Source organism: Panthera uncia, chromosome B4 (assembly GCF_023721935.1).
Source record: "Panthera uncia isolate 11264 chromosome B4, Puncia_PCG_1.0, whole genome shotgun sequence".
NCBI classification, from domain to species: domain Eukaryota; kingdom Metazoa; phylum Chordata; class Mammalia; order Carnivora; family Felidae; genus Panthera; species Panthera uncia.
The window spans coordinates 85,865,084-85,882,398 of NC_064809.1; the positions used below are offsets into that span (position 1 = coordinate 85,865,084).

Below are 17,315 nucleotides of genomic sequence, written 5' to 3' on the forward strand. Positions count from 1 at the left end.
TTTTGTTCCCTCAACATAAAATAATTTTACATCATCCGAAAAGTAGTTTTAATGTGTATTAACTTTTCTCATTCTATTTGTCTTGCAACACAATGGAATCACAATAGATCCAACTATTTGCACCGGTGAGTTAAATTTCCTAAAATTGTCCTAACCTATTGGCAACAAGTAAAACACATCCTTCCCAGTACTTGATAGAATGCTCTCTGCTTTTTCTGATAGTTTTAATTTTTGCCTGGCTGAAAATTACTCTTTCATGAAGTACGTATCTCTTTGAAAACTTTGCATGTGATATAATCTTGACCTAAAACCAAGGACTGAACTTTAAGACAAAGAAGGTTTCTCTTTGAAAACAACATAATTTAATCTCATTTATTTTTAACTCCATGTGAAAATATTACTTTTTAGGCGGAATGGGTAGCCTTGAATTATGTACCGTTTGCTGAAAGGTCTTTAGAAGTAGTTGTGGATTTATACCAAAAAACAGCCTGTCACAAAGCAGTGGTGAATGAGAAAGTACTCCAGAATATTATTAAGGTATCTTTTTTTTAATTTCTATACTTTCACTTGATGATGATACTATTATTGAAATTACAGTAAATTATTGAAATTATAGGTAGTGATATATTATCATATATTGAGATAATGGAAAATATTTATATACTTATTTGTAGAGACTTTTCTCCAACATTCATGGTTTGTATTTAGGAAGCCATTTTTCTACAGTATGAAAAATTCTTTTTTTTTTTTTTTTTAATTCACATCCAAGTTAGCTAGCCAGCCAAAGTATGGGAAGAAAAGTTCTTTTTTAAATGAAAAATATTTTGAAGTAAGTATGCATTGGATTTTTTACACTTCTTATATTTTGCCACATGATAACAAAGTATCCTGTTTCTTATACTTCAAGGTTGATGAGTATTCAGGGAGAAGTTTATAGCCCATTGACTTAACTGATATCATGCATGTCTTTTTTGTTTTTAAAGCCAGTTCCCTAGTGTATGGACAACCATTTGCAAAAACTCATCTCTAGTGGATTATGTCTGATTCTTCCAAAGTCTGTTTCTTGGTTTTTTTCCCTGTGTTTTGAAGAACACACCTAAACCTTGCCTTCTATAGGCCAATATGAACTGTCTTCCCTCATGGAGAAGGCCTTTCTCTGTTTCAAAGCTCATCCTTCTCTCTGTGTCCCTCCTTTCCTCTTTCCCTCTTTTTTTGTTGGTGACGCTTTGTTTCATTTTCCTTTTAGTCTCATAAACTGTACCTTGGAAAGATGATTAAGCCCTTTATAGAAGAACTTTCTCTCACTTTACTTCCTACTCAAATGGCCCATCCCCTTTCAGCTTTTCTTTCCTTCCAAATTCCTTTAAACAGCTTGTGGCCTTCATCTAAGCTGCCACTCGCTCTCACCCCGCTGCATGCTGGCTTACTTTCATATGGTGCTCCAGAAATGACTTAAAAGTTTAGAAGATCAAATCTTCAAATCCTGTGTGCTTTTCTAATTATCCTCCTTGTCCTATGATACTGCCCTTAACCTTCTTTAAACTCCTTCCTGTGATTTTTGTCATACTCTTTCTTCCCCTCCCTACTCATCCCATTACAGCTGTTCTCTCCTCATTCATTGAGAATAGTTTTTAAGCACCTCTGTTGCCAGGTACTAACTAGTAGAAATTTAAAAATGAGCAAGATAATTCTTACATTTAATAATTCAGTGAAGGGAATATAGAAAAGGCAGACAAAGTATGTTAAGTCCTAAGTGAAGAGTACACAGTGGATTCAGATAGACCTGCCTGAGTGTATTGCTGTTTACTTGCTGCTGTATAATTTTGGGTAAATGGACCTGTCAGAGCGTTTCTCATCTATAAAAGAAGGTTGATACCAATACCACTTATATGTCTTAACTATTGAGAGACTCATTCGAGATAAAGCTTATAATGATACTTGCCAAGTAGTCAGTGCTGAGTAAAAAGTTAGGTTCCCACCTCCCATCCCCCATAGACAAGGAAATAACTGAACTGTCCAGAGGATTTTGGCAAGGATCAACAGAAGTGACACTTGAAGGAGTAATAGATTTGCTAGGGAGAAGGCGAGGGATTAAACAATGTAAAAGATTGTGGTATTTTTTAAAGAAATTTTGAGAAATTCCATTTACGGAGATGTCAGGACCTAGAATAAGTCTTAAAAAATAGCTATGGTTCTTATAAGCCATCGTAAGGAATCAGACTTTATTCTTTAGCCATTGAAGAGTGACATGAATCAGTTTGTATGTTTAAAAGAATTAAATAATCTTTTTTCTGTACTCCTTCCCCCTACCCCTTTAAAAAAAATGTTTGTTTATTTTAAGAGAGAGCTTGTGTGAGCAGGCAGAGAGAGGGAGAGAGAAAATCCCAAACAGGCTATGCACTCACAGTGTGGTGCTTGAACTCAGAGAACTGTGACAGCATGACCTGAGCTGAAATCAAGAGTTGGATGCTTTGGAGCACCTGGGTGGCTCAGTCAATTGAGTGCCCAACTTTGGCTTAGGTCACAGTCTCACGGGTCATGGGTTCGAGCCCCGCATCGGCCTCTGTGCTGATGGCTCAGAGCCTGGAGCCTGCTTCGGATCTCTTTGCCCCTCTCCCGCTCGCACTCTGCCTATCTCTCTCTCAAAGGTAATAAATAAACATTAAAAATAATAAATAAGTAAACATTAAAAAAAACAAGAGTTGGACGCTTAGCTGACTGAGCCACCCATGCGCTCCTATGCTGCCCCTTTCTTGATGCCACTCACTACACTGTATTGTGATTAATTGGACAAGGCTCTTTCTTTCTCAAAAATTGTGAGCTCTGTGGCAGCAAGAGCAGATTTCCCAGTTCCACACAGATTTACTGAGTATATGCTTTAAACCAATCTCCATCTTAGTTGCTTACATGTTTTTAAACAAAAAATGTACAAATCACATAAATCTACTGTGTGTAACATTCCCTTAATTTCAGTAAAATATTAATTGTAGTAATTATATTTTTCTTTTATCTAACCTTGAGTTATAAAATGTTAACTTAGACTGGCCCTTGTATAATTTAGCACTGTTTTCTTTGCAAATGGCAAACACTCAGCCTCTGATTAGCCTTAACAATAAAAGGGATTTATTGCCATGCTTAGTTGGAAAATTCAGAGATAGAGGGAGGGTTTTAGGATTGGTTTATCCAGTGGTTCTGCAGTGTCAACAAAAATCAAGTTTTTTTTTCTCTCCATTCTGCTTTTCCAAAGATTGATTACACCCCATGTTTCTCCTCATAGTTACAGGCTAATAAGGGGTTTGATGTCCAGTACGAGGTGTGTGTATATACGTGGTTCTTATCATATTATTCTTCTTAAGTTTCTAAAATTAACCTTAATTGGACCAGCTTTAGTCCTATGCCCAGTCTTGAACCAGTGATTATGGTCAGGGAAATGGAGTGGATTGATTGGCTTAATGAGCTAATCATCTCTTTACCCTAAATCCCAAATGGAATTGAAGTCAGGTTCCCCCAAAGCACCTGGGGAAAGGAAAGGAATAGATCTGGCTAGGCTAATTATCTCTTAGTGGAGGCCCATTTCATGCTAACATGTAATGGTTCACGAAGTGAGTGAGTAATAATTTGTATGGAGGATGATGAAATTAAGTTTTATATTCACTCCATAACCTTGAAATATGAAAATTTATCTCTGCTACTCTTTATCTTTCTGAGACTAGGATTTTAATATAAAAGTAGGATTTTTACTCTAATGTACATTATCTGCTGATATGCTGAAACTGGGAGTTTGATCAGTCTAGCCTTGTAGTTGCTGGATAGAACTATAGCCAGAGGACTTCATTCTGAACCACCAAATTAGTTCTTTAATTAGCGACCTACCTCAAAAGTTGACCAGTTAAAAAGTAAATCCCAACATCGCAGTCACATCACTATACGTAACTCAGATGCTTTACTCCTGTATCTGCAAGGGTTAAGGAATAAACAGTCTTTCTGAATTATCAAACTTACTGAAATAACTTGGAAAAGGAAAAAGTACATTAAAATGTTAGAGTAGAACATAAAGTTCAAAGAATTTTAGAGATAAAACATAAGACTTCAAAGTATTGATGCTTTAGGTTATATTTACCTAACCAATAGTGAAAAAATACAAGGTGTTGATCTTTCTTAAATGGGAGAACCCCATCAGTCAAATTATTTTCTGCTAGGAAAAATATGGCAGAACGTTCTAATTCTGTAACAGTAAGTTGAGAGAAACTGCGAAATTTTAAGTTTATTCCTATCTTTTTGGATAACATCCCTATATTTTATGATGAGAAACTGAAGTTCAAAAGGTTGTTACTCATTCAGGGTCATTGTTTATAAAATGGAAACAGAATATCTTTTTAGGCAGTAGGATTTGAGGACCATGTCTGAAATACTGATTTTTCTAGAAAATAATATCCTTTTTTTAAGTGAAAATACCTGTGCTCTTATTTTTTCTCTTTGCTATAGTTTTTTTAAGTAATTAAAGTTGTATTTACATATTTTAATTAATACATATCTTAAATTGTCTTTATTTTCACAGACCCTTAGGGTTCCTCTCAGTTTGAAATATTCCTGCCCTTCTGAAAGCACATGGAAACTAGCAGTATCTTCTCTCCTCAAAGTTCTTTCTATTGGGCTACCTGTTGCCCGGCAGCATGCTTCTTCTGGAAAATTTGACAGTATGTGGCCAGAACTAGCCAATACTTTTGAAGACTTTCTCTTTACTAAAAGGTCAGCTCATTCAATTTTACAATTAAGACAATCTCTCAAAAAGTACCTGTGATTGATCTAAAAACAATCTTTCTCCTTACTCATTAACAAAGTAATTATTAAGATTGCCATGTTGTATACGAAGCAAGACTGAGTAGACCTTTATCCACTACATACATTATCATGAGCAATGGAGATTTTTGCTTTTTACACTGTTTTTGTTTTTTTAAGCTTATTTATTTATTTTGAGAGAGAAAGAGGGAGAGAGAGAGAGAGCCCATGTGCAGGAGAGGGGCAGAAAGAGAGGGAGAATCCCAAGCAGGCTCTGCGTTGTCAGTGCAGAGCTTGTTGCAGAACTCAATCCCATGAACGGTGAGATTATGACCTCACCTGAAATGAGGAGTCGGAAGCTTACCCCACTGAGCCACCCAGGTGCCCCTACAGTGGTTTTTTTTGTTTTTTTTAATGTTTATTCTTGAGAGAGAGAGACAGAGACAGAGCAAGAGCTGGGGAGGGGCAGAGCGAGGAGGACACAGAATCCGAAGCAGGCACCAGGCTCTGAGCTGTCAGCACAGTGCCTCACTCGTGGTTCGAACTCAGAAACCGTGAAATCATGACCTGAGCCGAAGTCAGACACTTAACCAACTGAGCCACCCAGGTGCCCTTTGTTTTTGATTTTAAGACAGAAGTCTGTAAGACAATATGGATGCATCATAATTAAGGTTTTAACTTGAGGAAGCTAAGAAGATTTGTTTTTTAAATCTGCTGCCCATTTGACAACGCAAGAGGAAAACAATTGCAATAAATTAGTGTTGCACCAGAATAAATACGATTAGTGATGATAATGATTAGCTCTTTAAGATGTTAGTTTTGGTGGGGGCACCTGGGTGGCTCAGTCGGTTAAGCGTCCACCTTCGGCTCAGGTCATGATCTCACGGTTCGTGGATTCGAGCCCCTCATCAGGCTCTGTGCTGACAGCTCAGAGCCTGGAGCCTGCTTCGGTTTCTGTGTCTCCCTCTCTCTCTGCTCCTCCCCCACTCATGCTCTGTCTCTCTCTCAAAAATAAATAAATATTAAAAAAAATTTTTTTTAATAAAAAAATATGTTAGTTTTGGTGAAGAAGAGTGGAATTTTCATTGTGTGACATCCATCTGAAGGCTTATGTTTATGGATCATCTTTTGACCCCTCACTGAGTGAGAGTAGGATAATTAGAAGACATACTAAATTTTATGAATGAGGAATCTGTGGGCTAACTTAAATTTTGTATAAAAGCTTATCTGGTATTTCAAAATTGAAAGTAGTAACATCCTTATTTCTGTTTCCACAAATGGTCAGATTTTGTTTTACTTTTTTTTTTTTTAAGTTTATTTATTTGAGAGAGAGAGAGAGAGAGAAAGAACACAAGCAGAGGAGGGGCAGAGAGAGAGGGAGAGAGAGAATCCTCAGCATGCTCCACACTCAGCGTGGAGCCAAGGTAGGGCTCAATTATAGTTCCACGAGATCACGACCTGAGCCCATATCAAGAGTCAGACGCCTAACTGACTAAGCCACCCAAGTACCCCTTGTTTACTTTCTTATGTATCTCATCTCTAGAAATCTTGTAAATACCAATGCAAGCATGCTCTGTATTTGCAGGAAAATTATAAGGACTCAAAGCACATTGAAACAAATTATCTTTTTATCTGTAACTCTGAAAATTTGAATTTCTTTGTGGATTCCATTGCCCAAAATCACTATATTAATTTGTATGAATCAAATAGGTTTAGAGATTTAAACTTTTCTTTTTCCTTCTCAGTTGTCTGTATATTCATGTTGCTTTATTATTTTATTTTTATTTATTTTTATTTTTTATTTTTATGTTTTTTTAATTTTTATTTATTTTTCTTTTTATTTATTTTTTAAAGATTTTACTTTTACATAATCTCTACACCTAGCATGGGGCTTGAACCCACAACCCCAAGACCAAGAGGTGCATGCTACACCAACTGAGCCAGCCAGGTGTCCCATAATAATATAACCTTTTAGAGCAGGTTTTTTGGCAATGAGTAAAACTTCTTTGTTTTCTTTTGGCTGGGTCTTTCTACCATCTTACTTAATTCTCAGGTTTCTTATTGAACATTTTTCATTTTCCAAACTTTGTTCTTATTAAGTTCAGTTTTCTGAAATTAATTTTATGTGTTTGTGTACAATAAAGTAGGCAATGAAACAAAAGGCCTAATAATAGAAACTGTACATCTTATGTCATTTTGTATTAATGCAGTCGTACTATAACTCATTATAGTTTTTAGCCCAACGGCAGCCCTGCTTACATTAAAGTTTTGGGTGTATTGAGTATGTTGAAAATCATATTACTTAAGAAAGCAGACAGCATAGTGGGTAAGAGCACTGACTTAGGAGTGGGGCCATCTGGATTCAAATCTCGACTGTATTACTTTATAACTGAGATGTTTTGGACAAGTTACTTAACCTCTCAGGAACTCATTTCCTTATCTGTTAATGGGAATTATACTTAACTCATAGGGTCATTATGAGGGTTAAGTCACTTAAAATAAATGACTCCTTAGAGTAGTACCTGGCATGTAAGTGCTTTTAAAATGCTTGCTACCACTATTATTATCCTCATTATTTCCTTTCCTTAAGAGAAAGTGATGCTATCCGTATCCTTTCCCATCAAAAAGCCGTATTTTAAACTAGAATTTTAAAGACCAAAACTGTAAATAACTAGGAGTAGGAAATTTACTTCTAAATTTGGAATTGTGTATAATGGCTAGAAAATAATAAAGATACTGACTTCAGCTGTCAGTAACACAGAATCAGTGTTCTAAGTTGTAGTTATTCTACTTATAGATTTAAGCCTTCTACTACATGGAGTAGTAGAGACCTACCCTACATTGAAAGTCATGACCTACTTTGGACTCTATCACCTACTTCCTGTTGACCTTGGACTGGTCATTTTTATTTCATAGTCCAAAAAATATTTTAAAGCTCAAATTGAAAACTTGCATTAGTTAGCTGAAGCTAAAAATGGCAGTGCTCACTAGGAGAACTTAAAACAATGCACATTTTCAGTTTCATGAGGTTTTGTTTTTTGTTTTTCAAATAATTGATTACTTTGGAAATCACAAAATATTATTTTATGTCATATATGTACTTGTTCTATAACTGAAGTTCATCAGTAATATTGAACAGTAGGGTGTTTCAGAATGTTGCTTGGAATAATAAGGCCTTAGTTTTTATATAATACTAATATTTGAGCATATTTCATCTTGGAACATTTATAAGTCCTTTAACTTAATATACACTCTAAGACTTTGAATAACCATGCCTTTATAATGCTTAGCTTTCTTTTGTTCTTTAAGCTGTTTGGCAAGGCAGTATAATAACAAAGAAATACAAATAAAATCAAAATTAGCTAGAAGAAAATGAAGGCTTTGGACATCATTGAAGACTATCATAAATAAATAGTTGAAAGGAGAAAAAGAAAAAACATGATTAAAGATGAAAAACATAAAGACTGTAATCTGGTAGACACTTGAAGTTTATTAGGAGTTCATTCAATCATCCTTGGAGTACTGAAACATGGTGCTTGTCCTCTAGAATACACTTGGGCTGGGGGGGAATTCATACAAATGGTCTGTGGACCTTAAGTTAAAAATCACTAAGTACTACCCAAAAGAATTCAGATGAAACATGTTCACACAAAAACTTGTTCACTAATATTCATAGTGGTATTTGTCATAATAGCCCCCAAATGAAGACAATCCAAATGTATATCACCTGATGAATGGATAAAGTAAATGTGGTATGTCTACAGATTGGAATATTCAGCCATAAGAAAGGATAAAATACTGATGTATGCATGCTACAGTATAGATGAATCTTGAAGATGTTATGCTAAGTGAAAGAAACCAGACACAAAAGGCCATATATTGTATGATGCCACTTATGGGGTATATCCAGAATAGGCAAATGCGTAAAGACAGAAAGTAAATTAATGGTTGCTACAGGTGGGAGAGGAGAGGATGAGGAGTGACTGGTCAAAGTACAGAATGTGTTTCAGGAGTGATTAAAATATCCTAGAATTAGAAGTGGCACAACTTTGTGCAGATACTAAAAAGCACTGAATTATATAATTTAAAAGGTGAATTTTATAGTATATGAAATTGTATCTCATTACACTTTTTGAATGTACCATGCAGAGAGAACTGACAAAAAATACAAATCATACTTTATCAGTTATTTTATTTCAACTAAATATTTGTGAAGATAATTTTTAAAATTACCTCCATCTTAGAGAATTAAGGATCTTATATGGCCCGTTTCTACCTGCAGTGTTCACCATCTCTACTTATAATTTATAGGTAAACTGTGTTAATCATCAGTTTTTTAGAAGCTCAACCAATTTTTTTGATATGCTCAAAGTGTTTAGTAAGGATACTAACTATAAGTTAAAAAAATAACCATTAGTTTGAGTTTTGAGACCAGAATACTTAACCTATGCATCATCAAATAATTCCTGATTTTTTTGATCGCTGGAATTAGGAGTGAACTTTTGAGTTTCTGACTTTGTATGCTTTCTTTCCTCATAAAATATTTTCAAATCCACTTCAGTGTTTGATACATGATCCCTGTCACATTTATATTATTACTGTCTGTTCCTAATAAGCTTTTTTTTTTAATTCATAGTCAGCCCATCCTCAGTTACCTCCACCATTATCACCGTTTTTTTTGTATCACTGAACACTTATATTACTTGATTATAAATTAGAATTAAACACAGCTTTTATCTCCAGAGATACAGATAGGATCTGTGAAGCTACATTAGTTGTAGCAGTTATGAAATTCCCACCATTGGTTCCAGTTTGGGTACATGTCATTAAAATTTTTCCTGTAGTTTCCTACTAGCAGATTATAGAATTAGTCTAGGACTTGCACACCAGAATGCAAGTTTCATGCAACAGAGACTAAGTGCATCTTGTTCACAGCAGGATCTTGAACACCATCTTGCTCAAACTCAATGCTGTATATATGCTGTATATGGTACAAAGCATCTGATACTCAATAAATATTTGCTGAATGAAAAACATCTAAATCAAGTAAAGATATGGTACCCATAACAGAGTACATGTGCACGAGTGCTTGTGTGTATTCTAATACTTATAAATAGAAAAACCAAATAATGCTAGAGCAAAAATAGCCCTAGATACAAAACTGTATATTATAACTCTAAATCTAAGATAACACTGCTTTTACATTTACAACATGAAAGAGAAGAATTTAGGCTCAAATACCAGAGAAGTTTAGGGTCAAATTGCGGCCTTGTCATTTGCTTACAGTACATTCTTGGTCATTTTACCAGCATTCAAAGCCTCAGTTTCCTCTTCTGTCAATTACATGAGGATAATACTTGCTACATGTGGTTACTCTGGGAACTTATGAAATAATACAAATTAAAGCTCTTAGTACAGTGGCTTAGTACAGTGGCTCTGTAATTTTTCACTGTCATTACTGTAACAGTCATTAACATCTTATTCTCAGCTGTTTTTAAGTAGTTAATATTTCACTGCTTTGTAAGTTTAATACCATTTTACCGCCCATTCTAATTAGGAGCCACATGGTTTAGAATTCACCTTGGTTCTCTCAGAATTACTGATTTCCATTGATCTTGCTGGAATAATTTTCTGCTTTAGAAAGTCTGAATCAGTCCTGTTTTGTTTTAGATGTTCTCTATTTTTAATGTAAAGATCTTTAATACATTGTGTTTATTACAAATTAGTGATTAATGGCCAGTCTCTGAGTGAATGGGTTCAGCAGATAACCAAGACTCTTTTAAGTCACTGGCAATGTAAGTGAATTCAGGTATCCTCACAGTAGTAATTTTTGTTGTAGCTGAAGATGATAGTAATACCCTCACTTTTTATTGTTTTTTTCATAATACTGAAAGGAGTTTAATTTTATAGATTTTATTTAATTCAGGATTGGACCAAGCATTTTTTGTAGTTAAGAAATTCATGTTTGTAATTGGTATAGTCCTTATTATACTAATAACTTTAATTAAAAATACTGTTCTTTTAAATAAATGGTAATGGGTGAGAACCTGGGTGAGAAAATAAATCCTTTTTGTCATTTGAATACTGCTTATTTCCAAGGAACATGTTACTTTTAAAAATCAAGTGTTTTATTTGTTTATTTTTTAGCATACCTCCAGATAATCTCTCTATTCAAGAATTTCAAAGAAATGAAAGTATTGACGTTGAGGTGAGGAAGCTATTTAAAACATTTTCCTGTAACCATTTGTGCAAACCAAATAGTAGAAATGTTGAAATTATGAAATTGCTAAAAGAACAAGTAGGGGTAGTAAGTTAAGATTGAACCTAAAAGCTTTAAAACTCTCACAGAGATTAAAGGTTGGTTCTTAAAGCACTGACATGATTTCCTTTTATTTGTTAGCTTTGTGCTGTGTGTATGTTGTCTAGATCCATAGTTGTGTCCATTTAATAATTTTAAAAAGTAGTTGATTCAGTAAAATCTCAGTCATTGAGCACGCATTTGAGAGTTTGTGCTACAGTTTGGCAAACCAGGTGTTTGTCGTTCAAACTAATCAATAAGTTGTTTAGATTTTTCTTTTTAACCAGCTGTAGATAGAGCCTCTCAAACTCTTGAAGCACATAATGAGAGCTTGTTAAAGAATATATTTTGTTGATTATAAATTGACTTTAAAGAAGTAGTTTTTTTTGGTTATAGATTTTTTTGTTGGGGGTGGTGGTTTGATGATTTTCCTTTAGGCAGGATAAAAGAACTTTTAAGTAAATGAAGTAAATTACTTTAAAGTATATCAAAAAAGTATACATATAAAATATTGCTTTTTGTCCATTTCTGTATTAAAACTCTTGTAAACTTTTCTTCTTTTTCTTCAAAGGGCAAAATAACACATTATGTATTAGAAATGAGCTATTTAACAAAAATGAATGTAATTTTCCTTTCTCTTTTGTCTCATTTATGGTTATAAAAAGTGATTTCAATCTTATTCTTAATTCTGTTTTGGATACTTTATTCTAGCATGGATACATTTCATATAACATCAACATTTACTAAAATGGTTGCATAGTAAACAGTCTATAGTATTGACTATTTTGTAATAAATTTATTATTATTACTAAGACAAATGAGGGAAATGGACTACTCATCCTGTATGTTAACATTAAAATGTTTGTGTACTTCAAGGAAGATTCTTTAGCTGATTTTCTTTTAAAAGAAAATTTAGGTTTTACTCTAGATACTGTCATTTGAGTTGGTCTCTTTCAAGAAAAAAAATGCATTTGAGTTTGCCTCTTTTGTTGTAGGTAGTTCAGCTTATCAGCACTGAGATACTACCTTATGCCAATTTTATTCCTAAGGAATTTGTTGGTCAGATAATGACTATGCTTAATAAGGGCTCAATACATTCTCAGTCATCTTCATTTACAGGTATGTTATTTTAATGATGTATTAAAAATGTTAGTATTGAAGTACTTTGGAAGAAGCTGACTATATAAATGTTTACTCCTGTGATTATGGCAAAATGTAAACTGGAGAATGGTTAAGGTAATTTCTAAGAACATGATAGAACATTAAGCTTTCTGAGGGGAAAATGTGAATATTCTGTTAAACTGTGCTAAGCACTTTGAAGAACATTTAAATGTGTGTAGTCTGGCCACTAGATGTCTCTCATACTGCTTACTTCACAAACTACAGCACTTCTTTTTCCCAGCCCAAACAAGTTTTAAAAGTGATCTGGTAAAGTGCAGATTTAACAAAAATAATAGTCTCAGAAAAAATAATTAAATACTACTTATATTAATACAGTCAACTTTTTATTATTAAAGAGTATATAAAAATTTCTAGATACATTTTTATAAAATGTGTGTTACAAACAATATAATCAGATGTAAATACTTTAAGCTTAATAAGGATTACTGAGTTGCCATGTATACTTTTTCTAGCAGTTTCTGATGATACCTCTTGCCATTTATAGTATTAAATATACCAAAGTAAGGAAGGTATTTGGGCATTCTTCCAATGACTTTGCCATTGGACACAAACTTCTCGACTTTAACTTGGAGGTTTTTTTTTTTTTTAAACATATACATAGAAACAGGACCAGGCTTCTATAAAGACCTAGGTTCCTGGGATCAGTTTTGGTCCCCACCATTCTTAAGTATGACCTGATAGCCAAAGCTTTCAGAGAAAATCTTTCAACATGAAAGAGAAAAAACAAAGAGGGAGTAAAAGAAACTGAGAGGAAACAGATAAAATTCAGAGCCATAAAAACATTACTCAAAAAAGCACAATTATAATTAGGATGTTCAAAGAGATAAAAGATTTATATGCATGAAAAAAAATACTATTAACAAGGAGGAATCAGAATAAGAAGGAGCTCACAGAAACTAAAAATGTGACAGCTGAAATAACAAGTCCAGTGAAGGGTTACAAGAAAATATAAGGAGGTAAACCAGGAAGTAGAGAAAGACAAAAAGTAGACAACATAAGAAGAAAGAAAGAAAATGAATCCAAGGGGTCTAACATCTGACAATAGGTCTTCCAGAAAGAGAAAATAGAGCAAAGCTAAGAGAGGAAATTATCAAATACATAAACTAAAGAAATCAGTCTCCAAATTAAAAATGGCCACTCAGTGACCAGAACAGTGAAAGAAAAAAGATCCACAAGAAGGCATGTTGTTAGGAAATTTCAAAATACCTGGGATAAAGAGAAGATCTACAAGATTTCAGAAAGAAAAGAAAAAAGTCCAACACAGAAGAATTGTATCAAGAGGACATTGGACTTTTCAGTAGCAGCACCGTATGCTAAAGGACATCGATGAAGTAGTTTGAGAGTTAGAAATGGAAAGGATTTTTAAGAAGGAGTTTTAAATGTGGGCCCATTGTTGGCAGAGTATAAGCGTAGAATGGTAATTTTCAAATGTCAGCATGTATTATAATCAGCTGCAAGGGCAAGCTATTGCTGGGCTGTACTCTCAGAGCTTCTGATTCAGTACGTATGGGGTGGGATATGAGAATTTGCATTTCTAACGAGTTTTCTGGTGATGTTGATGCTGCTAAGGAACAACTCTTTGAGTACCACAGTAAAGTAATGATATTTTCAGAAATGCAAGTTCTCAAAAATGTTACTTCCTATTCAGAATAGTCTTTCTGAGACATTCTAGAATGTGCTCCATGAAAACAAAGGAGTAAGCCAAGGAAATGGAAGGCATGGATCTAGGAAGTGGGATATACAATAAGAGAATAAAACAATTCCCAGGCTATGACAAAGACTAGTTCTAGGAGATAGCGGGACAGCAGGTCTAGAGAGCAGCTAGTCCAGAATAGAGCTCAGGTCTGGCTCTAGAAAGATGTCGCTAAGAGGAAAGTAGGAAGGGAGGAAGGAAGAAGAAAGAAAGAAAAATCACAAACTTGACCTTGTGTGGCAAACCATTGAGAAGTATTTTATAGTGCTGTCAAAGAGTATGAAAAAAAACAAGACAAGAAAAATACTAAGTAGAAATGATGAGAGTTGACAGTCTTGCCTTGTTTTTGGTCTTGAAAGGGGGAAAATTGTTATATACATGCTGTTAGCTGTAAGGTTTTCATAGATGCTCTTCATCAGTTGAAGAATTTCCTTCTGTTCCTAGTTTGCTAAATTGTTATCATTAAGGTTATTAATTTAACTTCCTATTAACCATCAAAAATTGTTAATTTTACAGAAGCAGAGATTGATATTCGTTTGAGAGAGGAATTTTCGAAAATGTGTTTTGAAACATTGCTCCAGTTTTCCTTCAGTAACAAAGTCACAACACCTCAAGAAGGCTATATCTCACGAATGGCACTCTCAGTACTTTTAAAGAGGTCTCAAGATGTACTTCATCGCTATATAGAGGATGAAAGATTAAGTGGTAAATGCCCTCTTCCAAGGTATAGATTTTATTTTATAGATGAAGGGAATATGCTGTCATAGTTATTAATTCAAAAAAAAAAAAAAAGCTTTGAGCACCAAGTTGTTTTTATAAGTGATGTGAATGTAACCTGAAGCTGTTTATAATTTTATTTATTTTATATGGTGTAAATATTTATAAGTTTTGCTGCAGATATATTAATGCATTTTATTTTGGGATGCTTTTTCAGACTCGTCATGAAGGTTAAGTAATATATGATATGTGTACCAAGTTTCCTTTTTGGATTTAAAAGAAAATTTTGAATTCTAAAATATGTTTTCTCAAGGATTTCTGGATAAGGACTTGTGGATCTGTATGAGCACATAGGTGTGGATCTCTCTAGAGAGAAAATAATTGATAAATCATACTCTGGGAACTTCCTAGTTAGTTTTACAGTTTTTTTTAGATTTCTCTACAAGTCAGCTAGCATTTTAGATCTTCTTTTTATCTAGTTTGCTTAATTAAGCCCTTGTTCTTAAACTAATTTGCTTCCCACTTAGCCAAGCTGTGTCAGTGGAAGGGGCTCTAGGTCTTTCTGCAAAGCCAAAGCTAATCAAAGTTGGGATAGAAATCAGAATTCATCAAAAAATGTAATCATAAATTTGAGTTATGTCACCAATCTATTTTTTTTTATGTGGGAATTAGAGTTTAAAGCAAAACAAATGAAACAAAATACCATTGGAAGATAGAGTTATCAAAGTCAGGTTAGAGTTTCAAAAATCATTATGGGTCCATCTCTTGAGGTACTATTGGAGAGGTAAATCATCAGCCCCAAATCTTTGTGCACATTCTTATTTACTTATAATAAATTTTTGGAGTTAGAATTACTTGTCAAAAGATAAAAACATTTTTGGGGCGCCTGGGTGGCTCAGTCGGTTGAGCGGCCGACTTCAGCTCAGATCATGATCTCGCAGCCCGTGAGTTCGAGCCCTGCGTCGGGCTCTGTGCTGACAGCTCAGAGCCTGGAGCCTGTTTCAGATTCTGTGTCTCCCTCTCTCTGACCCTCCCCGTTCATGCTCTGTCTCTCTCTGTCTCAAAAATAAATAAACGTTAAAAAAAAAAAAAAAAAAAAAAGATAAAAACATTTTTAAAATTTCTTTTAATGTTTATTTATTTTTGAGAGACAAACTGTGAGCAGGGGGAGGGGCAGAGAGAGAGGGAGACACAGAATCTGAAGCAGGCTTCAGACTCTGAGCTGACCGCACAGAGCCAGATGCAGGACTTGAAGTCGTAAACCGTGAGATCATGACCTGAGCTGAAGTCAGAGGCTTAACTGAGCACTCAGGTGCCCTAAGATAAAAACATTTTTAAAGCTTTTGATATGTATTCCAAATTGCCTACCAGAAATTTCTGCCAATTTACATTCTCCCAGAAGTATATAAATGTCCTTTTCTCAGTTTTTAGCATTTTAAAATTATTTGCCATTTTATGATTTATTTTATCTTTTTTAAATTTGATGAATGAAAAATAGTTACATGGTAGTTTGGTTTTTTTTAAATTACCAATGCTTAATAGTCATTTGTATTTCTATTTTTAAGATCCACTGTATTTTGAATTTCTAAAATATAAATTATACCTCCTCGTATTCAGATTTATATATAAAAGCATTCCAAAGACAGGTGTTAGTAATTTGGTTATGGGCATGATTGAAAATTGATTTATCATAATCTCTGAAGTATACTTGGAAAAGCAGTAATAAAGTTGCTTTGCTTGGAATATTTTTATTTACTAGATTATAACGTATTATTTGACTTCAGAAAGCAGCTTTTCCTTCATTTTTCATGTTTTTAGTGTTTATTGCTTTTAAATTGAGTCTTACTTATAGTTGTCCTATAAAGTATTGTATTGTATCATCCTGTGTTTGATGCAGTGTCATTACATTATTTTCTAAACTACATTGCAACACAGTAACTTCTTCTATGCTTACAAAGGGAGGCTTGAAATAGTACTCTGTCATAGTATTAGAAAAATTTTTTCTGCAGAATGAAAACACAGATTGGTGTCAGCAATGAGGGGAAAGGGAGGAAACTATGTAGGGATAAAGAAGGGAATGAAGCTACTCTTGTTCATCCTTTACTCCCAAGTTCATTCTTCATTACTGATGTCTCCAAATAGGAGACACCTTAGGATTAGTTTTGAGCATGTTTCTTTTTGTTGTATTAGAAAATCAAACAAGTACTATTATAATTTTAAATGTTCTTTTAACAGCATGATAAAATATGTGTGAGGAGGTAATAGTGGTTTTTATTTCCATTTAAGCTTTGGCAAATCCCTTTTGGTGCTAAGGAGTTAAAAAGAAAAAAAAACATTTTTGTAGAGAAGCCTTAAAAGCATATATTATAAAATGTCTTAACTTTAAATAATTATATGAAATATTTTACAATTATCTTACAAATTTAGATTTGCCTGAAGAGATTGCCTCCCCCTCCCTTTGAAATTGATAACTTATGGTAAAAATAACTATAAATCTTATTTGCACACTGAAGTATATGTTAATAAAATATTTTAATAAGAATTTAAAACTAAAATTAACTTTGTATTGTGTTCAGTATTTTTCCAAAAATATATCTATTTGTATAAACCTAGTAAACACACATGGCATATCTTAAAATCATGATG

At 33.8% G+C, this 17,315-nt stretch overlaps 1 protein-coding gene across 3 annotated transcripts in view; it reads left to right on the plus strand.

Annotated features, from left to right (window-relative positions):
* The window catches only part of MON2 (MON2 homolog, regulator of endosome-to-Golgi trafficking), a 117,349-nt gene that overhangs the window by 91,237 nt on the left and 8,797 nt on the right, over positions 1–17,315 (plus strand). For 2 of the 3 annotated variants that reach the window (XM_049625887.1, XM_049625889.1), the window contains exons 28-33: positions 108–125; positions 409–537; positions 4,559–4,749; positions 10,927–10,987; positions 12,073–12,196; positions 14,469–14,676. In XM_049625887.1, coding sequence (XP_049481844.1) covers positions 108–125; positions 409–537; positions 4,559–4,749; positions 10,927–10,987; positions 12,073–12,196; positions 14,469–14,676 — 731 coding nt within the window. The remainder of the gene's footprint in view (positions 1–107; positions 126–408; positions 538–4,558; positions 4,750–10,926; positions 10,988–12,072; positions 12,197–14,468; positions 14,677–17,315) is intronic. The other variant, XM_049625888.1, reaches the window with a different exon arrangement.